The following is a 27273-nucleotide window of genomic DNA, read 5'->3' as shown; positions in this document are numbered from 1 at the left end:
CCCCAACCTCAACTGTCCAATGCAGATCTGTTTCCTCAGAAGGCTGAGGAGCTTGGATCTGGGCCCCGGTTCTACGCGTGGGGCATGCTAAGATTCTGAGCTTGCTACATACCGAGTTATACTGTGACACCATTGCCTGCCCTTCCCTGAGCTGTGGGGGTAATGACAGCTCGAGTTCCTTAAAAACAAGGGGATGCAGTCTGTTACAACTGGCACAAGAAAATCCCGGGGGAATTCTCCCTTTATCCAGCCTGAAGAGTCAGCAAGAGCCTCTTAACTCAAACAAAAGCTCCTTCCTTTGCCAGCAGGTTTTCAGGGGCTCGTGTCCTGGCCATGCTCACCAGAGCGCAGCCGTGGGGAAGCTCTGCAGACAGAGTGAAACCAATGTAACATGCGACTTAGAGGGAAAAGCGCCTCTGCTCCATCCTGCCTCCGCCCAGCAAGCACCAGATGGTTTTCTACCGTGGAAGCCAGTTGCTTTTGAACACGCCTGCCCCCCCGCCACCCCACTTTCTAAACACAGCATCTTGGTTAACAGGTTTGGTCAACTTGTCAGTCTAAAGCCTGGTCTACACGGAAGCTGGGTGTCCCACATCGCAGGCAAGTGCCCACCACACCTCTTCCTCTGGCTTGTGTGGGGCTCAACCCAAGGGACAGCTTCTGAGCACACCTACTGGCTCATGCCCCTGGGTGCACCAGGCAAGGCAACACCTAGTTTGAGGACCCTGCTGGTGTTCAGGTGTGAGCTAAGTGCCCAGGTGTCCACACCCAGCAGCACATTTTGGTACTAAGAGGGTTCTACCAGCAGAAACCTAAGGACATTAGGTGTCTACAGCCAACATTTTGATCCCCCAAACCCCAGCACACGTGCGGCTTAAACCCCTTTGTGCATCTAGCCTTAAGTGACTTGCCCAAGGTTACACAGCAAGTGTGACAGAGCAAGAAATTGAACCCAGGTCTCCCAGGCTAGCCCAGAGCCACTGGACTCTCCTTATCTGCTGTAGGGTCCATCTTCTAGCTCAGACAAAGCTGAAGGTCCTAACCACTGGGGATACCAAGGTGCTTGTGACAGACCTGGCAATTTCCTGCAATATGCTGGACAAACCTGAATTCAATAAGGTTTAACTTAATGAATACATTTAAGTATCGTAGGAGTTCATTGTATTAAAAAGGCAAATATTTATGTACTATTGGGGGTTGTCTCTAGGACAGAGACATGACTAATGTGGATTCTGGGAAGCGTTATGAGCTTCAAAGGACTGAGACAATGGGTAGGGTTGGCAGTTTTGGTAGGATGTATTGCTGGAGATTTCATCACATGACAACCTTTAATTAAATATAAATCTTTAAGTCCTGGAGACTCCAGGCCAATCCTGGAGGCTTGGCAACCCTGACAACAGGCCAGACAAGAATGAACTTTTAAAGTGAGGTAGTTTTCCCAGGAAGTCTCTGGGGGAACTGCATACAAATGTGACCCCTCCGCCCCTCACTATGCAAGAACGCAGTCTTCTGATGCTTTGCCCTTAGGAGGGGACCTTTGTCTGCTGATTGTGTGTTTCCAGAGGCCCAAACTGGATAGAAGAATGACTTACAGCTGTTAGGAACAAACTTGCGGCCACAGAAAAAACCTCAGTGAGGACTGAAGGACTGATCACCTGCCAGAGCCCTTACTGGAGTTGGGGTGATCTCTGGCAAGCTTATTAGCATGCATGTAGGTTATTTTATTGTTGTAATTTGTTTTCTCTGTACTGCTTTCACATTAAGAATAAGTGTGCTTGCTTAGGAAAAGCTGTGTGCTACCTTATATCTATAGGCAATTACACCGTTTATAGCCTCGGAGGGAGGGGTCTAAGCAGTCTGACTTGCTGGGGAACTTGCAGTATAGACAGGGAGCTTTGCAGCCTAGAAAAACCTCCATCAGGATGGAGAGAGATGTATGTCTCTACCCAAGAGGTGTTGGCTGGGATTTGAGGCCTGGTCTACATGGGGGGGGGGGGGTTGCCGCCGCGAAAACCGATCTAAGTTACACAACTTCAGCTAGGTGAATAAAGTAGCTGAAGTCGACGTACTTAGACCTACTCACCGCGGTGTCTTCACTGAGGTTAGTCAACTGCTGCCACTCCCCCGTCGACACTGCCTGCGCTTCTCGCAGCGGTGGAGTACTTGAGTCGATGGGAGAGCACTCGGGGCTCAATTTATCACGCTTCGACTAGACGCAATAAATTGACCCCTGCTGGATTGACCGCTGCCCCCCGATCCAGCGGGTAGTACAGACATACCCTGAATTACTGTTGGTATCTTCACGTCCTGTCCTCAGCTGCTGCCTGGCACTGCTGTCACAGCTGCTGCAGCCCAGGCTGGAGGAAGGCAGTCATCCCCCAGGAGAGTGCATCGAGCTGAAGCTTGGAAAGTGCTTTGGGCTCCTTTGGGAGCAGAGGTGCGTTGCAGAGGGGAATTTTACCGAACCTGCAAAACTGGCATCTGTGAAGAGCTCCAACAATGTGGGTAAATGGGCCCTTTCCCCACAGGCAGGCAAAATGCTAAATCAGGAGCCATCTCTTGGCCTAGGGGGTTACTGTGGATAAAGTACATAGGACCTACTAGAGTGTCTAGATTTAACACACTAACAAACCTGGTTAACATCAAGCATGCCAAACAGAACAGGACGAGCACATGGATTCTTACGCTTACTCCAAAACCCCCTGAAGTGTAGAAAAAGTGTAGTGTTCACTTCTCCACACAGCCCCCAGATGGGCTCAGAAAAAGAACCACTGTGTATGTGGGGTAAGACATGCCCCTGAGGTTTTTACTGGAGCAGATGACTGAAGCCCTGAGAACACGGTGCCCTAAGGGCTGCCCATTAGAGCAACCTCCTACTTATGATGCTTTAGTGAAAGCACAGATGAACTTCCAGGGGCCATTTGCTGCCCAGAAGCCCACCTGACTCCTGGTCTGATGAGCTTTAGTGGCAAGGGATTTCATCTGGTTTTCAATGCTTCAAGGACAGCTGGATGGATCCAGGGGGAAATGCGATGCTTTGGAAGCTGCTTTGCATATTTGTGCTGCTACAAACCATTTCAGCAAGCCAGTAGTTGAATATTAATATTTTGTTCTTGCTTAATGGTACAGCCCACAGCTAGTGAGTACAGGACTCTTTCCTTGCCACATGTCAGGCTAGGGCAGAGGGAGGCAGGGTCTATCTTTCCTGGTTAGCGTGAAGGTTGGTATTTCTCACGGCCACTGACACAGTGGAAAGCAATGAGCAATAGTGAGCAAAAGGCTGCTGTGATTCCTACCCCTCTGTCTGGGCCAACAAAAGCAGCCCCTTTGAATGCAAGAACATCTGGGAGAAGAGCGTCTGTGGGTTCAAAGGGAGAGAGGCAGTGTCTTGAGCACTAGACTGCGTTTCTGAGGTGCAGTCACCTCACAGGGTTTGGGCTTAGGGTGTTCAAGTGCCAGCAGAAAACATCTGGATGAGGGACGAGATCCCACAAGGAAGTCATCCACCTGCTGAGACAGACGCTTGTCCAGGTGAAAAGGTGCCCCACCAAAGACTCGAAGTTTGGTGTGCGCCCTTTTGCTTCTTTAGGGTTATAAAGGCTGCCTGAAAGGGCTCGTCTTCCCCAAAGATGGGGCTGTATAAAGAAATATCAGGAATTTCAGTTCAGGTATTCCCTGGAGGAAGATGAGTGGTTACTGGGAGCAGCCAGTCCTTCAGGGAAGCAGTGGGGGTGCTGAGTCTTTAATAAAGATGGCTGCTCTCCTACGTGTTCTTTTGACCTTGGAGACGAGTATGTGCTAACACTGATTACAGCCCCCTTGCCTCTCCCAAATGCTTGGCTTTCATTCCCTTCTCTGGTTTCAGAGTAACAGCCATGTTAGTCTGTATTCGCAAAAAGAAAAAGGAGTACTTGTGGCACCTTAGAGACTAACCAATTTATTTGAGCATGAGCTTTCGTGAGCTACAGCTCACTTCATCGGATGCATACCGTGGAAACTGCAGCAGACGACTTCTTCTCTGCTAGCGTCAATTTCACTAACTCTACAGTCAGCGCAGGCAGGGCCTACACTAGACTTCTTCCCACTAGCGAGTTCCCTCCTTTGCTGTGACTGGCCCAGCCCCAGAACTGGTAATGACCGGTATGGCTAGTGTCGACAGGGCACCGCGTAACGACCTACATTTTAATCACACATCTACTAAGGGGACTATGTGCTTGGGATTTCCTCCCTGGTGGAGCCAGCCGTGAGTTCTCATTCACGAACATTTGGATGAAAACTGGCCTTCCCCCTGCCTCTTTTCCCTTTGGTCACTGGAGGGAGGGAGAGGAAGGCAAGGGGGAAATATTTGGGTTTTAGTTAAAAAAAAAAAAAAAAAAAAAAGTACAGACAATTTTGGAACAAACTGTTCTGAAGTGTCCTGTGGGCCAGTTCTCATTTTCAGCCAGCTCCGCCTCCAGGTTGTCTCTGGCCCCTCAGGATAGGCACATCTCTCATGGTGGCTAGCACAAGCCTGGGCGAGACCCGCCTGGCAGCGTTTAACTGGGGTGTTAGCCTCTGGGGTTGGGCTGAGCAGCAGTGGGAGGCTTGGGATTCCTTGAAGGCCTTGTGGCAGCTGGCCTGCCTTGGACTTGAGGCGGCACAGGGCAAAGCAGGGTGTACTCAGGTGGCAGAAGAGGGGATGTCTGAACCCACCAGCACTCGGCGTAGTGGGAAGTGTCCAACAGGGAAGGTATTTCTGTGGCTCCTGCCAGAAGTGAGCAGGGAACCTCCTGTTGTAAGGCAAGAGGCTTTACTAAACTGCAGCCTGCTGATCTGACCTCATGCCTTTCAGGCACACAGGGGCCCCGGAAGACAAGGAGCAGGAGCTGAAGTTCCTCTTACTGAACTTTATTTTCCCAGGCACCTTCTGAAGAAAGCAGGCCCCTAAGGAGAGCTGTGCATCAACAGCTGCACTGAGGGGAGTGGAAACTGGACTCTATATATCCCCGCAGCAATGCCCCCTTCGGTCAGGAGGTGGATTTAGCTATGGGCCTGTAAGTTACCCATAGAGGGAAAGCCATTAGCAGAAGGATGGGGGAGTGGAGCTACGCACTGCGGAAATGAAAAGGTCAGCAATGTTACTATTCTGTGTCCGTGGTGACTGTTCAATTCTCCAGGGCTGATTTCCTCAGTCTCCCAAGGTTACGGGAAGCCAGGGCATAATGTGACTGAGCACTACCCATTCTGTTTTGGTGCTAGGACTATGACCCAGGCATCATACCTGTCCTCTGGCCAGAAAAAAGGAAAGACCCTCCGTCAGGAGTAGATGCCAACATCACTCCAGAGACTGTCCTACAGAAGATGCTTTGCACATGTGACTTGCCAGAAATTCATTTGCCTCTAGGATCACTGAAGAACTACCCACCTGAGTCATATTCCCTGAACTTCATACACAGAACATACCTTCAGCCTCCAGGGTCAAATGAAGACTTAGTAGAAAAGAGGTGAAAGTCTTTCATAATCACCAACTACAAGGGGCCATTGCTGAGCACCAGAGGGGGTTAGGAAATAAACCATGATTATTTCAGACATTGCCTGGCAGCCTCCATCTGACCCTCTGGACCTCCCTCTTTGCCAAGATCAGACAACACTGGCAACACTAGAGAAAGAGTCACTACTTTGTTTTTTGGAGCTTTCTATCGCACAATTCCTTTTCATCTCATGTTATTCCTTCACCCCAAAATAGTCTTCTAAATTTAACCATTTTGTTCTCATTCTCTGCTCCCAAGTCAGGTTCCAAGGGTGTACAACAAGTGACTGAAATGCAGCTTGTTCCCAGTTTTCCTTAGTTTTAGCTGTCCTTGGGGCTGCAGGCAATCAAAACAGACAGAATCTGTGCCACATGTGGGGGATAAGGAATTAAAAGAAAGGAGAAAGGCTGTAGCCTTTCAATTAATTTGGGGTGCAACATGCACTTGTCACTAATAATGTGTTTGTGCTTTGGTGGCTACTTGGAGATTAATTAAGAAGAGGATTGGTGAGACACACTACATTTTATTAATACTACAATCAATATAAACAAAATCTTAGAACTAGAAGATAGCAGCAGAATCTGCATGATGTATACTCTCCAATCCATGGGCTGAGGGCTCCCCTGAAAGGGGGAGTAAGCATTAAGGTTGCCACCATCCTATCCCGAGGTCTCGCCACGGGTTGGGATTGAGTCCCCATTTATGCACTTATTCCCTTACAGCGACCTGTTTCTGAGACCACACTCTTAAGTCTTGGCCTCTTGTTCATACTTGCCGTTCCTGCTACCCATGGTTGGGTTCTGACAATTGCTGTAAGCATTTGTGCAGACAGAAGGTTCTCTATACAATGCAGTTCGGGAACTCAGGCAAAATAAAGGCTTTACAGTCTTGCAGTGTATCACAAGATAGATATTGCTAAATCTTCTGACCCCAGGTTACTTGCTAATGCTAAACTTTCATTAAGCCTAATGTGGCCTTCTGCTAACCATTGCTACCACTGGGCCTCAAGCTGAATACTACGCTTCAAGCTCACAGCTAAGCTCACTTTAAAATAATCTAAGTTTCTTTGCTTATTCCTACCTGCATCAGAGCATTAGTTACATTTTCACTGGTTTAGAAAGCATCTTAACTTCAAGATATGATTATTTTGCCAATCACCTGAATTCATGCCATGGGTTAGAGGTCAACAAGCTACTAATGGGGAAACCTGTGTTCTTCTATTAAGGATTCACTTGTGGGAACTACTTTGTTTATCCTTATAACTCAGTGCCCACTAGCAAGGAAGAGAAACTGTTAGGACATTAGTGATTGTCCAACACCTGCACATCACGTGCTCTGGTACCAACTTACCACCCTGCCTTCACCCCAGAATCAGCCTGGCATCTGCAGGACATCAGCACGTTATGCAGTAGCAGGCAGACTCACTCAGGGAGAGTGCACAACTGGACTGTGGTACTAGCCAACACATATGTATTGCACAGCACATTAACACGTATGGCCCACACCAGCTTACCATGCATTGTGCATCCGATATTAATCTTGGTATACATTCCATGCAAGTGCTGGGACGTTATGCTGACGGAATTGTATTATGCTCTTCCCACAATTCTGTTCGCCCATGCTAAGCATCCCACAACACTTTGCAAAACCGAACTCAGCTTTGGCACTAGTAAATATGAAACCAGTCAGGACAAGATCCACTAATTCTATGTCCCAGGACAGGCTGGGATGTTCCTCTACAGCACAACTAGTACTTGGAACGTGGAATCCAAAACAGGGAGATAAGGAAGGAATAGGTGGATAAAGGAAAACAAGACAAAGAGCTGATTGGTGGATTTCAGTCTTAGGTGACAAACAGAGAGCTCTCCACTACAGATATTGCTAGTTTGAACGCTTAGTTCGGAGCACACCTTCTGTACAGGATGAACTGAACACGGCAAGAGAACAGCTTCCTATAAGGATTGGAAAAGTATTAACTTGTTGCTTTATGTATTGTAAAGATTGGTCGCTGGACAATAAAATTGGCTAAGGCAGTGATTTTCGACCTGTGGTCCACGGACCCCTGCAAGTCCGCAGACTACATTGAAGATTTCCAAAGGGTCCTCACCTCCATTTGAAATTTTGTAGGGGTCTGCAAATGAAAAAAAGATTGAAAACCACTGGGCAAAGGCTTGGTTATTTGGGTTCTTGAACATTTTTAATATAAAACCACAATTATAGTCAAGCAACTGGCTCTACTTAGGAAAAAAGTAAGAACAAATACACTGAAGACAATCTGAAAAGACTGCACTGAAGATAGCGCAAGTGGCTCCCATGATCAGTGGGTCTTGGTGACAACAGATCAAATTCAAATACTGACAGTACAGCAAACTCTCTCCCCTCCGCCTTTCTCACTTGCTTTAAATCAGTGAAAGTTAAAACTGGCATTGAAACTGCATATATTAAGCTCAAGAATTAACACCTCCGGAGATCAATGGGGCAGTTCATACCTCTCCAAGATATCGCATCATGCTGTGTGCAGACTCAGGGAGTCGTCATTGTATCAGTTACAAGAGTCTCTTCACAGCCATAAGGGCTGGAGCCTTAATTTCTCTGTTAATTGGAAGGTTGGATTCTGGAGCACAAGTCACCAAGAAAAGCACTGGCATATTAAGCTGCCACGACCTGGCCCAATTTCATTTCTGCCACGCATTGGGAAATGGCACAGCAAGCCCAGATGCAGGAACCTTTGGTCCCCGTGCCATTTTCCCCACGTAAAAGAGTCCAGCAGACTATAGTTCAGAGGAATGTCTGACAGGAAACTGTACAGTCTCCAAACCAGAATGAGACCCTGGTATAGTTCTCAATGTGCAGTGCGGGCCTTGGCCCTCTAATCAGAAACAGGACCATTCTACCACTCCCTCTCAAGCACAGTGCATGCAGACCATGGCCATGTGTTCCCTTTTGCAGAAGGCAGGGAAGAGAGAAAGCACTTGCTGTTATAAAAATCCCACATAGCATAAACTTTGACAGGAGAAGGCCATTAGCACATGCCAATCTAGGCTTTGGGAAATTAGTTTCTCCCGTGATTCTTGAGATCCGACATCTAGTGGAACTGAGGTGTAATATAAGCATGGAGTGGGGGATATCCTGGGAGAGGTGAAAAAAAACACCTTGCAGACCTTCCCCCTGCTGGGGAAAGAGCGGTGGCACTCATGCCCCATACACAATCTTAGTGTACACAGATGTTTCACTGCTAATTGTTTTAGCACGAATAATTAACACCGAGATCTAATGGCAGCTTCAAACCTTAACTTCCCCTTGAAATGAATGGGGCAACTCTCTCTGCAGACGACCTGAAACAACAGAGGAGAGGACTCAGGCAGACATCACTGCCGTTAGACACACCTTGAAGGTTTTCTCTGCAAACATAAGGGTTAGGCATGCATGAGCAGCATGCTAACCAGGACTGCAACCTCTGATCACTACACTCCTTGTAAGCGATACGGTTAATACTTAACCGTGTACCTTTCGCAATTATTCCATCCATCCAGTCTGCCTCTGACCGCCTCCTGCCCTGGAAGAGGGAGTTCCATGGAATTCAAATCTCCATGCTCATTTGGTTCTGAGTTCGAGCATACTTCAATGATGCCTTCTGATATAGGCAAGGAAGGAAAGAGACACAATTGGGCTCTGCTCCCACTCAATACTCCCTTTGCCTCGCCTGTGACCTTCAAGTTGATTTCTGAGAAAGCACAGCAGAATTTGCTGCCCTTGCCCCAGATCTGGTGTGTTAAGGATTACACACTGCCAGCTGTCTGTCGCAATGCACGTTTTCCCAGTATCCACCACCTAATTACAGGTCCCTGGAAACAGAAATCAAACCACACAAGAGACCACGACACTGATTCCACAGTTCCGTTCGCCTTCCCATTTAAAAGCGCTCTCTTAAAGTGATGAGTTTTACCAGGCAGTGCCAACTGTTGGGTGTATACATCTCACAATGACAATGCTCTGAAGAGATTGTCAATGCACACAAGTACTACACCACACTGTACCTTGCACCAGCTAAAGAAAGAGCGTCCACACACCCACAGAATAGCCTGTTTCACACTCCCACTGTTTTGTTAGTGTCTCAGCAAGATAGGATCTGAAAACAGTGTTTAATTAGGAAATATTTAACCTCAGGGGATAGAAGTGAAAAATATGGTGTCTTAACATGTGAAAAATTAATTCATTTGCTCTAAAAATATCAACTGCAATGACTGGCAAACAAAGATGGCTTGCAGAGAGGTCTTTGGCCACAAAGAACCAGGCAAGCATTAGGCTAAAATGCCACACACCACCTAGAAGGAAGATGTTCTTATCACAAGTTGTGGTATAAGAAAGAGATGGAGAAAGATGGTGTTCTGACCTGATGATGAATGCTCCTCTGGTCTCCAGCAGCTTCCGCTCACTGCTGAATCTCTTGAGTAGGTTAATCATGAATTTGTAGAAGTAGGAGTTCATGGTGGGGGTTGAGGGGGAGCACTCCATGCCTTTCATACCTGGACGGGGAAGGAGAGCAAGTTACAGAACACAGTCACAAGTGCAGCTGTCTTGGAATTGGAATTCTCTCCATGTGACATGCGTTTACTCTTATGGCATGAACCTGTCAGGGTGGGGGAAGGCAGTGAGAGTCAGGTAGAGGATTTAAAGCATGATCCAATGGCCTTTCCTTTGAGGTAGTTATTTCCATAAATATGTCTGGCACCTTTATACCAAGATAACCACATTCACATGGGAGGTTACACAGATTTATTCGTGTCAGTTTCTAAATAGAGATAGTTAATTCAATGCAAAAACTATTCACAGACCAGCTCTCCATGTAGTCTAAGCTCTATTTTTACTGTGATTCTACACACACCCCTCTGCCACCCGCCCACACGACTGCCACTTTGAATAGATAGTTCATTCAAGTAGCTGAGCCAGAGCTTAGTGCATGAACTGAATTAATGAAGGTATTCCTTGTGTTGCTGATTTCATTTCTTTATGTTCCCCTTCAGGAAGTTTCACGCAGCTACTGAACAGCCTGGTGTCTGGCAGTAGCAAACACAACTCAAATTGCAGCATTTGGTGATCACAAAGTGCAATCCTAAGAACTACTAACTGGACAGCCCAAATTGAACACTGACTTACAAGTGCCTTTCCCTCTTTACAGGGAATTTGTTGGGAGACAAGGTAGGTGTGTGGGGAAACATGCATCAGAAAGATACTTTCATTTGGTGATCAAAAACAGAGGTCAGTAGTGAGCACAGAGGCAGTGCGGCCTAGTGGATAGGGCACCTCACGTCAGGCTCTGTCTCTAACCTGCTGAGACACTTTAGGCAAGTCATTTAATCTCTGTTTTCCTCTCCCACCCTTTGAGACTGCAGGCTCTCCAGGGCAAGTAGCGTCTTTTACTGTGTGTTTGTACAGCACTTAACACATTGGGTCCCGATCTCTATTTGGGGCTTTAGGTGTTACTAGTATAATTTATTAGTATTATAGTTATTACCATGGGCACTATCACTTTACAACCCTATGGATCTGAGAGTTATTTTACACACTTAAGAGAATTAGAAGTCTTAATTCACATAGCCAATTCACTGAGAGACAAGTGATAACTTGATAAGATACTATTTGCATGTTAATTGAACTGTGTAAGGGTGTTGGCAGGCCAGTTAGCTGGAGAGGCATGAAAAATGCACTTCTTAGTTCAGGATACCCAGACAATTTCACCCCAAAAACTTCAACCTTTGAAGTTCAGAGAAGTTGTCCAATAATGATTGCTTTCAAGTGATGGAACTATGGTATTTACTTAATTTATTCAGTTACTGGAACACGCCATCAAAGCCAATGGTTTAAATGGACATTTTAAAATAAGTTAATGAAGGAGCTGCTTAAAAAACAGAACACCCCTAATGCTCCAGCAAGAGGACTGCTCTGTGTGTGTGTGTGTACGTGCCCGAGTGTGTGCGAGTGCAACGGCCATAATGATACAGCTAGGGCACTACCAAAGAGCCCAGCCAGAGAGGAGCAAAGTCTTTGGTACTTCTCAACAGATCAAATGATAACTTAGAATATGATTTTTTTAATCCATTTGTATTGAGCTGGGTACACAATTAAAAGCACAATTAAAAGCATAGTGAAAAGTAAGACTGCAAATTTACGGAATGGTTTCTTGTAGGGCCAGCATGGTCTCCATGTCAGTGATCCAGATTTTGGCACAAGTTGGGTAATGCTCAGTCTCCCAGCCGGCAAGAGCTAAACACGTACAAATCCCAGGGGGAAATGAAATGAGACACCAACATGGCTGGGATGTGCAGAGGAAACTAGGGGAATCAGGCATCTGTTCCCATTGAATTTCACCCATTCCCTTAGGGGCCTTTGAGATCCCAGTCTATGCTCTTGAATAACCTTTAATGGCCAGCTCCCAGAAAGCAAGTGTTAACAACAGTAGTGTATTCCCTCTCAGCTGCAGGCAAGATGACCCAGATTTTAAAAATAAATAAATAAAAAATACTAGACTGCCAAAACAAAATATTCCAATACAAAGGTGCACGTGCTCAAGTGAATACATTAACCAGAGCTGAAATATATCCATACCCTCCATATAGCCAGCACAGTTGTTCCTCATTGTTCACAGGAGATTCAAAATAGAAACACTGCAGATGACACCATATGCACCAGCCCATCTTTAAACACAGCGTGTCACCCTAGTGCTCTGCAGACCGCACTGAGTAGCTGTTCATTACCGGATCCAAATTAGAGTCCTAGCAGAAGTCGCCAAAGCTGTGACAGGCATGGCAATTCCCTGCACTATCCTGGACAAGCCTTACTGAATGATGTTTGCATATCGTTATGGGCTAGGGATTGTATGTAATTTCATGGGGCAGGGGGACTGCAATCCTCCAGGAGCTAAGGACAGTGGGGTTGAGGTGGCTGGGCAAATTCACTCAGGATGCAACACCTCTGGAGAGACTACATATACTGGTTAAGAGTGGATTCTCAGAGACCAGCAAAGAAAGGACTTTTGGATAAATAGCATGAGTTTTAACTGATTCAGGGCCAGCTTTAAGATCCAGCAAACAGACCAGACCTTCTGTCCAAAGGGGGCCCCAATCTTTCCTGGGAGGGGATGGAAGGACTTGACCTATTCATCGGGGTGCTTGTTCTGAATTAAGAGCGGTCATGAACTTGCGGCCACAGAAAACGCCTTGGTGGGGTTTGAAGGACTGATCACCTGCGAGAGCCCTTGCTGGACTTGGGGTGATTTCTGGTAAGCTAATTAACATGTATGTAAATTCTTTTATTGTTGTAATATCTTTTGTCTAACGCTTTCACCTTAAAATAAATGTGCTTGCTTAAGAAATGTGTGGTACCTTATACCTATGGGAAATTATGCTGTTTATAGCCTCCAAAGAGAAGGCAAAGCAGGCCTACTGAGACAGGTTCACCTGCTGGAAAACCACAGAGGCGCAGGGAGCTGTGCAGTCTGGAAAAGCCCCAGTTAGGATGGAGACAGACACATGTTTCAGCACCAGAGAGGTTGACAGCTGGGGATCCGGAAGCTTGAAAGTGGATGCCCTTGGTGGACACTGAGGGGGATATGATGTCACCCAGAGCTGATGCACCACATCAGCTGATTTTTAATTTATCTGCTGGAATAATGTACTGCTCACAGTCTACACAATACAACAAAAACAAACCAGCAACATAACCCTAGGAGAAACCCCAGCTGAACGCCATCGCCAGCTCCACCCCTCAAGGCAGGACTTTCCCCAACCACAGTCGATCCCCATCAGGCACTCATCTCTTCAATCGCACAGGCAGAAATTTGGACCTAAAAGTCAGACCCTTCTTAAAGGAGGCCGCTCTCTCTCCTCATGACCATGTCTGCTGCGTTCCTCCCGCACTCTGGAACTGACAGCGTCAAGGACACAACGAGCCTGTGCTGGGAATTGGTCTAGCTATAGGACTCCCTTCCACAAGAAAGGAACAAATTACGATCTGATCTTTGACCCTCAATGCAAGGCCCACCTATATATGAGTGTTGTGTGTCACCAGGCTGATCTATTTAACGCAGCCTTCTTGAGATTATCCCGTTTTATGCACCAACAGGTGTGCTGTTCTTCATGCTGTCCTTGTAGTGCTTTCTGGGGCGGCCTGATTCCGATGTCCAATTCTTCACAGAAAATTTTTCTGGGGAGTCCATGTTCAGGCATCCAAATGATGTGTCCAACCCAGCGTAGTTGGGCTTTTATCAGCATGGTCTTGATGCTTGTGGTATTTGAATTTTGGAGAACCTCCAGGTTGGTAACTTTGTCTTGCCAGAGGCTCCCCATAATGGCGCAGAGACGGCATATGGAAGGGCTCTAGCGGTTTCATATGCCATTTGTATGGTGTCCAGATCTCACAGCTGTGAGCACAGAAGCATTGTAATGTTTTATTTTGTTGAGAGGGTTCTGTTGTGGGATTTCAGGACTTGGTTTCATAGCTTTCCTAGTGACCGAGAAACTCCCTCTCCATGTCTCAGCAAAATTTGAGGTCAAGGAGGAATGGTTCTCTCATGGCATACTGACAATCAGCTCAGCCTTATGCATGCAATCACCACCGTCAAGCATTTGCCCTCAATCTGTGTTCTGCAGAGCCACGGCGATCCAAATATTGGTCCAGTTTTTCCCCTTGAAATCCAAGTGACGTCGGGTCTACCAGTGCCTCCAGGGGAAGAGCATCTGAAATGCTGATCAGGAGGGAGAAGGGAAGAAGCACCTATGTGCAGTTAGGCTAAACATATCACTTTAAAGAGCAATCTGTTGCTGTAGGAAGTCCACGACAACATGGAGAAAAAGCGGAAGTCATCTCCCATTTTGGGGGTGGGAAAGCAGAGGTACCTTGGTACCTTGCCAGCTATCAAGGTCTTTCAGTGTTTAATTATGTGTTTATCCAAAACTGCACTGGATTTTTCTCAGCAACAAATCTATGCAAAAAAATTTCAATAGATCTAGAATATATCAACCAAAATTTTGAACAAAAAGAGCTGTCCCAGCTTCACCTTCTTTCTTGAAGAGGGAGAAAGATGAAGATGCCAGGTTGGGAACAAAGGCAAACTTTGAAAAATGTAGTATTACGGCTGTACATGATCAAACAGCTGAGAAGACCTCACATTCGTTTCGTGGAGCTTTTCAATGAAAAAGGTCCATATTTCAATAAATAGCAAGAGTCCACTTGTGTCTAGGAGTACTGTGCCTAAAACAGAAAGGGAAGAGCACTCTCACTTTACACACTGGTGGAACAGATGGGTTCTGAACAACAGCACATTCCCATCAGAGTATATCCTAAGCTTACTGGGGTAGAGCACTGTTGGATCAATGCCTTCCCCCCATGCTCCCTTTAATTCTTGGTAGCCCTCTCTGGAGGGCTTCGTTTGGAAAGTTCCCAATGGTTAGGTTTCTCTTTCTTTGTCGACGCCTGGCCAAGGTAGCTGAATGTTACAGTCATGGAGGCATTGCAGGGCTTTTGACAGGCATTGTCTAAGCTCTGTACATGAAGGTCATTTTCACAATTAAATTTCAGAGACGTACAGATTCAGCTGGCTCTTCCACCTCCTTTGCGGTGGAGCTTCATTGCATCCTAAGCATTCCCAGCCAAAAATCAGCCACACGCCTCTCTGGGATGTCTTCAAATACTACCATAAAGTTAACTATTTGAGCTCATCTTGCCAGCTACTTATTTCATTAGCTGCCCTGCCTCCGTAATTTTTAGTCCCCTCCCCAGGTCACCTTACTGAGCTCTACATCAAACCCCAAACATGGAGCAGCCTATATATATTATTTGAATTTCCAGAGCACCCTAGTCACGGATCAGGCCCCACTGTGCTAGGCGCTGCACAAAAATAAGAGGACAGTCCCTGCCCCAAGGGCCTTACAATCTAAGTGGACTACAAGATGGCCAAAGCTCCACAGCCAGAGAAGACATCCCATAGAACTGAAAACAACCTACTTGAGATTTCATTTACTTTCAGGTACATTCCTTCATCCTGCAGATCGAAGATCGAACACTTTCCAGCCTGGAATTACACATCAGTTTAGAAGCGCTGCAATTAAAGCAGATTGTATAGTGTTTTCACAGAGGTACGTCTGGAGGAAGATGACACTTCTCTTGAATGGTTCCCAAACCCTCTGAACATCTGTTTTGCATGACACCCCACCATGACAGAGTTCACATATTTTGTATATGGAGAGCTTCATGGATCTATAAGCTAAATGGAAAGAAGATGTGAGCTAACAAGGTTAGAGAAGGCAAAGCCATATCTCCACTCAGAACTACCCACCCACCGCCCAAGATCTCATTCATATTATGATTTCAATGCTATTCTAACTCCATGGCCTTCCCACTCTCCTTCTGTCACTGCAAGGTGCTTGCACATTCTAGAGCAATAAAATTTTAGGATCAGCACTCCAGTATTTATATGAAGATGTGTAAGACACAGGTGGGAAGAGGCGTTAAGAAAACTGTGGATTAATTAAAAAGAAGTGTAAACTTCAATTAAGCTTAGACTTTGCAGATTTGTAACCTGCCAGATCGGCTGCTAACTTACTAAGCATGATGCTGAAAACAAAGAACACGAGCGCTTCGCTGCTCTTTGGTTGGAGTGTGGGTAGCTGTGCGAAGAACCATCTCCGCTCATACGTGCTACAAACACCAATCCTAGAGCTTGGCTTCAGTGGCATTAATTAGAGCAAACGGGAACATCCAATGTTCTTGTGGACCAAAATGAACAGTGTAGGCATTTAACCTGGGTGCAGACCCTGTACTCTTCACCTCCTCTCTCCCAAAGCTTGGCAGAGAAGTCTCCCTGGGACACAGTACAATCTTAAGTCTTCTTTCAACAGCTCCTGAATGGGATCCAAGAAAAATGCCAGACCTTTCACCAGAGAGCTGAAGCATCTGCACACTCAACACAGGATGGAGTAGTGTAAGCTGGAAAAGGAAGTTGCAGCTCTGAAGAGTTCATGACCAGATGTGGTCCTTATAACCACTGTTCAGATAAGTGCTGATGGTTAGACCACGTCGCTGTCCTGCAGATGTCTTGAATGGGGACTTGTGCCAGTAATGCAGCCATGATAAATGAGAGGGGGGACAGCTCCCTTTTGTGGGCACCCAGCCAGTCAGCTACGGAATCCCTTTTGGTGGTTGCTCTCTACTTGCTTTACCTGTAAAGGGTTAACAAGCCCACAGGTAAAAGGAAGGGAGTGGGCACCTGACCAAAAGAGCCAATGGGAGGGCTAGAACTTTTTAAAATTGGGAAAAAAGCTTTCCCTTTGTGTTCTGTGGTTGTTGTCCAGAGAGAGGGAACAGGGAAAAGTCAGGGCTATTACTATGCTGTAAAAAGCTTTTTGACAGGTATGGAAATCAGATTATACCTAGAACTACCCAAATATGTAAATAGATCAGGAAATGTCTAGCAAGACACGATTAGGTTTATTTCTTTATGGCTTGTGGACTCCTCTGTGCTAACCTCAGATGCCTTTGTTTTGCTTGTAACCTTTAAAGCTGGACCTCAAAAAGGTTATTCTTGATGTTTAAATTTTGTAAGTGGGTTTTTTAAATCTGGCAAATGCCTAAATTCCAGACGCATTTTTATGGGTTTTGGTTTTAATGAAATTTACCTTTTTCAAGAACAGGACTGGGTTTGTGCATCCTAGAGGTTTGTGCATGTTGTTTAGTTAGCTGGAGGCAACAGCTGATTTCCTTTTTTTCCCCTTCCTCCTCAGCTCTTTCCACAAAGGCGGGGGGCGGAGGGGGGGGTGAAAGGGCTTGAGGGTACCCCACAGGAAGGAATTCTCAAGTGTTCCTTCCTGGGTTCTCAAAAGGAGTGCGTGTGTTTGCACTTGGGTGGTGGCAGCATCTATCCATCCGAAGTCAGAGAGAAGCTGTAACCTTGGGAGTTTAATACAAGCCTGGAGTGGCCAGTATTAATTTTTAAAATCCTTGCAGGCCCCCACCTTCTGCACTCGAAGTGCCAGAGTGGGGAATCAGCCTTGACAGCTGCTGAGGATGCCTGCACCCTTGTGCAGTGTGCTGTCAGCGCAGGAACAGGTATCTTTGCTAAATCATTGCACGCCCAGATACAGGATGTGTTCCAAGAAGAGATCCTTTGAGACAAAACTGGAAGCCCCTTCAGCGCAGCTCTTCATTGCAATTGTGGAGTGGATGATTTCTGAAATGGCTTTGATCTTTCAATGTAGAAGGTTAATGCTGGTCTGGCATCCTGGGAGGGGAGCATTTGTTTCCTGTTGCTAGCATGCAGCTTAAGGGAAAACACACACACAGGAAGACAAATGTCCTGGTTCATGTGGAATTGCGAAACTACCTTTGGGAGAAAGGCTGGCTGCAGTCGCAACTGCACCTTGTCCTTATAGAAGACCATGTCTGGGGGCTCCAAGTTTGAGGCCTTAAGCTCAGACACCCTCCTGGCTGAAGTTATAGCCACCAAGAACGTTTCTTTCCTGGAAAAGTAGAGAACAGAACATGTTGCTAAGGGCTCGAAAGGAGGTCCCATTAGCCTAGAAAGCACCAGGTTGAGAACCCATGGGGGAATTGGCTGTCTTACTTCAGGGTACAGCCTATCTAATCCTTTGAGGAAGCGGCCCACCATGGGGTTTGCAAAAACAGAGTGACTAGCCGAACCGGGGTGGAAAGCTGAGACGGCGGCCAGGTACTCCTTTACTGATGATACTGACAGACCTTGCTGTTTCAGATGCAGCAAATAGTCCAGGATAAAGGGAATCAATGACTGTAAGGGTGGAGTGTCTTTTTGTAATGCCCAAATGGGGAATCTTTTCCACTTGGCCAGACAGGTGGCCCTAGTGGATAGTTTCCTGCTGCTAAGGAGGACCTCTCTAACAGGGTCTGAGCATGTGAGCCCTGAGGGGTTTAGCCATGGAGTTTCCATGCTGAGAGATGGAAAGACTACAGATTGGGATGCTGGAGGTGGCCGTGGTCCTGGGTGACCAAGTGGGCAGGGTTATCGACGTGTCCACCGACAGGTCTAGAAGTGTGGTGAACCAATACTGGCGGGCCACACTGCTATTAAGATCATTGATGCTCACTCCCTTCTCACCTTCAGCAGGACCTTGTGTATAAGTGGGAAGGGCAGGAATGCATAAAGCAAATGGTCCTTCCAGGGGAGGAGAAAGGCGTCTGCGAGTGAGCCCAGGCTGTGATTCAGGAAGGAGCAAAGCTGGTGACACTTCCTGTTGTATTTTGTTGCAAACAAATCTATTTGGGGAAACCCCCATCGTTGGAGGTGGAGGGACCACTCGTGATTGTGAAATGATCTGCCGAGATGACTGGCCAGTTTGTTCTGTGAACTTGGAAGGTACGATGCCTCTAGATGTATCAAATGGGCAATGCAGAAGTCCTACAGTTTGAGGGCTTCCTGGCACAGGGGAGAGGAGCGAGCACCACCCTGTCTGTTTATACAGAATATCACTGTCATGTTGTCGGTCAATACCAATACACATCTGCCCTCCAGATGGGCTTGGAATGTCTGTCAAGAAAGGTGGACTGCTCTTAGCTCCCTGACATTGATGTGAAGTGGAAGTTCTGCCTGAGATCAGAGGCAGAGTCCTGCGTCTTCCTAAGTGCGCCATCACCGACACATCCATGACTAGAGACATTGAGGGTTGGGGCCTAGAGAAGGGCACTCCCGCGCACACTGCTTGAGGATTGAGCCACCACAGGAGGTAACCGGAGGAGGAAGTGTAACTGAACTGGTCTAGGTGGTCTCAGGTGGGCCTGTACACTGAGGCCAGCCAGGTGTGAAGATGTCAGAGCCAAAGTCTTTGTGTAAGCAACCATATGACCGAGCAGCTTCAGGCAACTTCGCGCTGTAGTAGTGGGGTATCACCTTAGGTGCTATATGATGGCACCCATAGTCAGAAAATGGGATTCTCAATAATTGATGAGGAGGTGTTAATACCAAGAGAGGGAAAATTGCTTTTGTAGTGAGCCAGCCACGCCCAGTCCCTATTCAAGCCCAACTTAATGGTGTGCAAATTAAGTTTGCAAATGAATTGTAGCTCTGCAGTTTCTCTATTATCGGGAGTGGACCCGACTGAACTGGCCTTGTCAGCACTGGTTCTCTACTTGTAAGGTAACTCCCTTCTCTTCATGTGCCAGTATATTTATGGCTGTATCTGTAATTTTCACTCCATGCATCTGAAGTGGGTTTTTTTTTTTACCCACAAAAGCTTATGCCCAAATAAATCGGTTAGTCTTTAAGGTGCCACCAGATTCCTCGTTGTTTTTGTGGATACAGACTAACACGGCAACCCCTCTGATACTTAAGGCCACGCTGAGTTGGAGGTAGAGCCAGGAACATAACAGAGTGCTTCTGAATCCTCTGCAACCAGACCAAACCTCCGCTATCGTATTCAGCTACAGTACAGCATATCTTGTGTTTCAGCGCTTGGTCAGCTGCTTGTCTCTTTCTGGAATTATAAAAATGCCTCCTGCTGCCTGGGCAATTCAAAACACCTGTGGAGCATATCGGTGCTATGAGCCAATCACTCATGAGGGCGTATTATAAATCAAAAGAGACAAGCAATTAGGAATCTATATTAAAGTCCTTATAAATATATATTATATAGCAACCCCGAATGTGCAGGTAATCAGATCACTTGATGGACTGAGCACTCTCCATAGCTCTGGCTGGGAAGGAAATGCCCTCAAATTACTTGAGACTTTTCAAACAGTTAAAAGGATATGGACTTTGAAAGGTTTCAGAGTAGCAGCTGTGTTAGTCTGTATCCGTAAAAAGAAAAGGAGGACTTGTGGCACCTTAGAGACTAACAAATTTATTAGAGCATAAGCTTTCATGAGCTACAGCTCACTTCATCGGATGCATACAGTGGAAAATATAGTGGGGGAGATCTGAAAGGAGTGTCTTGTGTTTTTGAAAGCCTGCCATTGTCTCAAACACCCCTGGAAGCTCAGTCTACACATGAAGTTGCACTAGTTTAACCAAAATCAGTTTAAAACCAGTTTAGTTAAACTGGCATGGACCCTTTAAAATTGGTTTAAACCAGGGTTATTTCAATTTAGCTTCAGTTGATTCCTTACTGAATATCAATAAATATTTAAATCAACATAAGCCAGGTTTAAAATCAGCTTAAGAATGTCCACACAGGCATTTGCAGTGAGGTTTAACAAAAACAGTGTAAACACGCCTTAGTTGAACTGGTGCAGCTGAATGCATGCACCAGGCCTGACAGACCAGAGGAATGATTCTGTTTTCCAATTTACTTTATGCATTTGTCTAGTCTGTCACACTCCTTCCCTTGAGCAGTCAGCCCCTTTCCTCATTTTGTGTGGGCCATTCACAGCAGACAGAAAGTGAGGGAGACATTTACAAATCAAGGTGATTCTAAAACCATGGCAGCCACCGGTAGGAGGGGGCAGTTCCTGAAACTACGTTACCTCTTTAAAATTGGCGAGATTTGAAGTTGACTACACCTGCCAGTTTGTTAAAAGTGGAGTAGGCATGCAGAGACTGGGATGCTTTATAATGCCAAAACTGAGAGCCTGCTCTCAGATGGAGAAGAGGAGACTAGCAGGATAAGATCAGGGAGTTCCTGAGAACTCTTCCTGTTACTGGAAAAAAGGAAGAGCTGTGAACATACAAGTCTGCTTATTTATGACTGATAGAGGAACAGGGATGCAATGGTGATGGGCACAGGATAAACGGGCACAGGATAAACAGACACAGGTCAGTTATTTAGGTGCTTATGGCGCCCATTACCTTTGTATCAGACAAGATCTCTCAGGTACTTATCTGGCTCCTATGACTGCAGTATCTGAGCCCCTCCTAACCTTTAATTCATATATCCTCCCAATAGCCCAGGAGGCACTATTATCCCCATTTTACTGATGGGGAAACTGAGGCACTGACAGGGACTGGCCCAAGGTCCCAGGAAGCCTGCAGCAGAACAGAGAACTGAATAGCTGAGCACTCTCCTTGGCTTGTCTGATCTCGATCAAGCTGAAAACATGAATCTCCTTTTGGTCACACCTGGACAACTAGTGCAACAGCTCAAGCGGAGGGAAACTTCGTCAGGAGCACTTCACATGCACAAGGCCCAGGTCAAGCACTGTTGAAGGCATAGGAGCCAGCATCAAGATGTTGTTAAGCGAAACCTGATGTGGCGGCATGAGAATCTGCAAAATGTCTCTCCAGAGAGCTTCGCTAGGATGTTTTGGGTTTTAGCTTTGTAAATATGACACGGAGGAGCCTCATGTGGCAGGATAAAAATAGATCCATTAAAAAACAAACGCAACTTGCAGTTCAGCAAAACAGATGCTAAGATGTCAGCCACTCAGCTGTGCCAGGCGGCTCCTCTCCCTTCTGCGGGGGACAGGATATTAGTGAGGGAAGCTAGTGCCTATGCAAACATCTGAGCTATAGCTGTACCCTTTCGTTGTCACAAGGGCACACACATTGTTGTTGCTTAACGAGCTTCCCATACAGAAAGGAGTCATGGGGAGCCCTATCCCCCTGCTCTGCCCCTCTAAAGCGATCAAGTATCCTCAGTGTACCTAATTGGCCTCAAGAACTGAAGAGTGGTTTCTGCGGTGTGTTTGAAAACCTAACGAAACTATGTTGAGACCAAACTAATTTCATTTGTGATTCCTTAGACTCAGAATACACCACTGGGTTCCCAGAGACAAAATGGCTCAGGGGACTGGCCATAGGCTGGAGTGTCTACATCAAATCCTAGCCTAGATCACTGGTGACTGCAAATTCTCACAGCACTATTTGGTAGCCTACAGGTGGTCTCAGCCTGGGTCCTCCCATCACAAAAGCCACTGCCTCTCTTGGAAGCCACAACAGACACACCAAGGAGCACGGGTGCTAACTTACCTCCTCACCCCAGACTAAGTACCTCCCCGGTCAAGGTTGAGGCATGCTGGCAGGGGGTGTTGTCAAAGCCTCTACCGGCATAGCCCTAACAGTGTAGATCCAGCCTACACTGCTGAAAGCAGTTTATCCATTGGCATAGGAACACCAGCTCCCCTAATGACATTAGCTATGTTCACAGAAGCCCAGTGTAGACACATCCAGGTTGGCCCAGCTACGTTGTTTGGGGTGTGGTTTTTCAGGTCCCCTCCCACCACGAATGAGACAACTATGTAGATCCAGCTTTTCAGCACAAACCAGGCCTCAGGTTCCACAGCTGTCCATCCAGAACCATATGGATATATAAGAAAACCAACACTGGGTAGCTGTCCCCTTAAGCACTGGTCTTTATATACACTACTACGCTTTTGCAAACAAGCACTGGCAAGGCAGCTACTGAATCCGTGCAATAACCAGTATCCCCCTCAGCTTTCTCCTCTGCATTTCCTTCCGCAAATGCTATGATCATCAAGACTTTAACATGTCTAACTAGTTACTCTACAGCCTCCCCGCAATATCATCAGGCCAAGCTCAGGATATTGGAGAGCCCAGCCATGGACCCGATGGGGATGCTGCAGCATCAGAAGATGAGTCTGACAGGATGAAGCAGGGTGCACGGGAGGTTTTTTTGGCTTGGACACATCTTGGAAAAGAGCAGGAGGGCATTTTCTACAGGCTCATCTAGAGGGGTTTAGTAGTATTTTAATTCAGTGTTAAAGATCACTAATGCAGCAGTGGCCCTTTCAAAGGCAAGCCATGCAGTGAGGGTTGGGGCAGGGAATAATTGCCCAAGGCTCTGATTAAAAGTAGGTAGAGGGCTGTATCCCTGACCTGCAGAAAGGAGGCCCATGAGGATAATGCCCATCTAATCTGGGAAAGCCTTGTGAATCCACCATAGAGATTTACTCTGTTTTGGAAGATAAATCAATAAGCAACAATAGGAACACAGCAGGAATACATAGCAGATAATTTGCACGAGAAGAAAACATCTGGCACAGCTGTGGGAGGGCCAGCAGCCAAATTTGAGAAAGAGCTTCTAGCAGGGCAGTGGCTAATATTGCCTCCCCCCTATGCTTTTAGGAATAAATGGGAATGGGTTTCAGAGAAGCAGAGGGATGCAGCGTAGTACAGAAGGATAATTCATAGGATATATAATGAACCCACAGAAGGATCGAAAACAGACAAGTGAGACTTTATCAGGACATTTCAGATCTATACCTACTTTGCATCAAAACACAGTTCTATTGAAAGAAAAGAAACAGTCAAGAAATAAATATGGTGTAGCATTTACACCAACAGTCCCCAAACTTTTGAGGGTCACCCACCCTTACCCATGTCCGCAGCTCCCTGCTCACGCCCATGAGCCAGGCTGTGACTCAGGCCAGGGGGGTGGGGAACGGGACATACATGGATAGGAGTAAGGGAGCCAAGGCTAGGGGCGCAGCTGGGGATGGGTCTGCGAGTGGGGCCGCGGCCAGGGGCAGAAGCAGAGTCGTGGCTGGGGCCAAGGTAGCTGGGCCACCGTGGGGGCCGGTAGCTAGGCCTGCGGCCAGATGCAGCCTTGCTCCTGGCCTTGCCCCCAGCCTTGGCCCCAGGCCGGGACCTTCCCCCAGAGGAAGCTTCATCAGTAGATCTCAAAGCATTTCACAATCTTTAATATCTCTACCCTCACAACACTCCTGTGAGGCAAGGCAGTGCTACTTCCCCATTGTACAGATGGGGAACTGAGACAGAGTCTAAGGCCTTGTCTACACTACCAAATTTTGTCGACAAAAACTGCCTTTTGTTGACAAAACAGCGAACGCGTACACACTGCAATGCGACTTCTGTTGGGAAAAATGCCGTTTTGGTGACAAAGTACAACCACCCCAATGAGAGACATACGTCTTTTTCCTCTAAATTTGTGTCAAAGTGCCAGCATAGACACCACGCTTGACTTCATCAATTTAACTGGCCTCCAGGAAGAGTCCCACAATGCCCATTGTCACCGTTCTGGTCAGAGGTTTGAACTCCACCGCCCTGCAGCCAGGTAAACAACCATCCACCCCTCCCCTGCAGAAGCCCTGGGAATTTTTGAAATTCCATTTCCTGCTGGCTCAGCAAGGAGAAGTCTCATCACATCTTCCCGGTGACCATGGCAGGTTATCGCATCAAATACTCTCCCGCTTGTACCACTCCTGAGCTGTTGGATGGGCAGCACGTTTAAAACAAATAAAAAGAAGTTCTTCTCACTCAGCGCACAGTCAACTGTGGAACTCCTTGCCTGAGGAGATTGTGAAGGCTAGGACTATAACAGGGTTTAAAAGAGAACTGGATAAATTCATGGAGGTTAAGTCAATTAATGCCTATTAGCCAGGATGGGTAAGGAATGGTGTCCTAGCCTCTGTTTGTCAGAGGGTGGAGATGGATGGCAGGGGAGAGATCACTGATCATTACCTGATAGGTTCACTCCCTGTGGGGCACCTGGTGTTGGCCACTGTTGATAGACAGGATACTGGGCTGGATGGACCTTTGGTCTGACCCAGTCTGGCTGTTCTTATGTTGGATCTGATCAGTATATGGGGAGCTGTGCTTGAGCTCTAAGAATTGGGATACCTACGGGCACATTTCTTGAGGCTTGTGCGAAAAAGGCTGGGATCGGGACATGCTGCAGAGCAGAGCGAGGATAAAAGAACTGAGGCAGGCCTACCATAAAGGCGAGGGAGGCAAACTGTGGGCCTGGTGCTGCACCTAAGACCTGTTGGTTCTAAAAGGAGCTAGACACTATCCTCCATGGTGACCCCACCTCCATGAGCCCCATGGATACCTCGGCAGACCTGGAGGCAGTGGAAAGAGGACCTAACCTGGAGGATGAAGTTATTGATGAAGAGGTGGAGTTAGATGATGATGTGGAGCTCCCGGTAGGACAGGCAGCCAGGAACTGTTCTCCACTCCAGAAGCGTCTAGCCAACATCAGCAGTTGCTCTCCAGCGAGCAAGAAGCAGAAGATGAAACTCCTGGTAAGCGGTTGTAGTTTGTGTAGTGCGGAGAGGAGTTCAGGTATAGAAATGTAGAAGGCTGGCTGTGTTTCTGTGAGCTGGACATTTCCCTGTGTAGCTAATCGGTATGGCAGAACAGGGTGTTGATGCATGCTGAGATCTCACAGGAATCCTCCAGAGAGATCTCCAGGAAAGTTTCCTGGAGGTCCCCTGTAATCCTCTGCTAAAGGTTCCTTGACAAAGCAGCTTTGTTCCCTCCCCCAATGTAGGAAACTTTCCTGCGCCACTTGGCAATCATTTGTGCAGGGACCAAAGCGGCACATAGGTGAGCAGCATAGCGAGCTGGGCGGAAGCCACAAGCATGGAGTAGACATACTCTCGTTTCCCTCCTAACCCTTCGCAGTGAGAGGTCTGCTAGAATGACCCCCGCCTGTGGAAAAGCACGGGAGAATTTTAGAATTTTCCCTAGTAGCTGCACCACGACCCTTGCAGAGGGTGTTCTTTTCCCCATGTGGAGCGTGTTTCCCCCACACACACACACCAACATTCACCATGCTGTGGGTGTTTGCGGAGATGTGTGCTTGCCAAGAGAGAAAGTGATTATTATGTTGCAAAAGATGTATTTAACTGAAATGTTTCTATGCTGTGCATGAATTTAACAATCCTACTTCTGTGCATTGTCCCTTGTGCTTCGGCCAATGTGGCCTTCAGGAACACCCCACACACCCTGGCTGAGCGTCTCTGCCAGATAAGAAAGCGCCCAAGACGCAGCAAAGACGTCATGTTCCAAGGAGGTATTGCAGTGCAGAGAAAAGGGAACGCAAGGAGTGCTGGGAAGCCAAATGGCAGGACAGAAAAGAGAATCAGGAGTTTGTTAAGGATGCTACTGATCGGAAGATTAAAGTAGATGCTGAAGTCCTTAATGCTGTAGACTAAGCAGATCCATGCTCGCCCTCCCCTGCAGCAGATTCAGAATTCTCTTCCACACCCCCCTCAAATTCCACCTGCACAGTCCTTTCCACTTTCCAGGACTTCTCGGTTTCCCCTTCACTCCACCCCCTCAGACAGCTTTCACAATGATAGCTGGACCCACACACAGCTGTGAAAGTCTGCCCTTCCCTGGTTCCTCCTTTCCCACCAAGCATCTCTGTGTGTTTGTGTGTGTGCTGTTTCTTGTGCAGTAAAAGCAAAGTTTTTGAATGGTAACTCATCTTTATTTGTTTTCTACAAATTGAGATAGCAAGCACTTCCAATACCTACACTGGCAGTTTATTCATGTGCTTGCTGGAATATTAGGCCCCAGATGTAACCATTACTTCCTAGAAAAACTACATGTAATGCAATATTGCAGCACCAATCACAGAGCTATCCATTACTGGTTCTCGTTTTCAAAGTGTTGCCTCAAAGCCTTCCTGCTTTGAATTGCACCCCTCTGGGCCTCTCTGATAGCCCTGGTACCTAGCGGCTCAAAATCAACTGCCACGTGGTCTGCCTTAACACTCCACCTCTGAGCAAACCTTTCACCCTTTGCATAATCTCTGTGAAGCTATGTACAGCACGCGGCTATGACCAAGGGAATATTATCCTCATTAAGGTCTAAGCTGCCATAAAGGCATCGCCAGCGTGCCTTTAATCTGCCAAAGATACATTCAGCTGTCATCCGGCACCTACTCAACCTGTTGTTGAACCGCTCCTTACTGCTGTCCAGGTTTCCCATGTAAGGTTTCATGAACCATGGCTGTAAGGGGTACACCGGGTCCCCCAGGATCACTTCTCTACAGAGAGGGCAGCTCTTATTCTGGTGTCCTTCAGACAATTTATT

General features: G+C 46.9%; 1 protein-coding gene across 4 annotated transcripts in view; it reads right to left on the bottom strand.

Annotated features, from left to right (window-relative positions):
• The window catches only part of VAC14 (VAC14 component of PIKFYVE complex), a 191605-nt gene that overhangs the window by 79605 nt on the left and 84727 nt on the right, over nucleotides 1-27273 (bottom strand). For all 4 annotated transcript variants that reach the window (XM_084644950.1, XM_084644951.1, XM_084644948.1 and 1 more), the window contains one exon: nucleotides 9904-10036. In XM_084644950.1, coding sequence (XP_084501076.1) covers nucleotides 9904-10036 — 133 coding nt within the window. The remainder of the gene's footprint in view (nucleotides 1-9903; nucleotides 10037-27273) is intronic.

The sequence above is a fragment of the Lepidochelys olivacea genome, assembly GCF_965140295.1.
Source record: "Lepidochelys olivacea isolate rLepOli2 genome assembly, chromosome: 12".
In the NCBI taxonomy this organism is placed as follows: Eukaryota; Metazoa; Chordata; order Testudines; family Cheloniidae; genus Lepidochelys; species Lepidochelys olivacea.
Note: the sequence above shows the minus strand (reverse complement) of the source record. Positions and strands in the feature narration are given on the sequence as shown.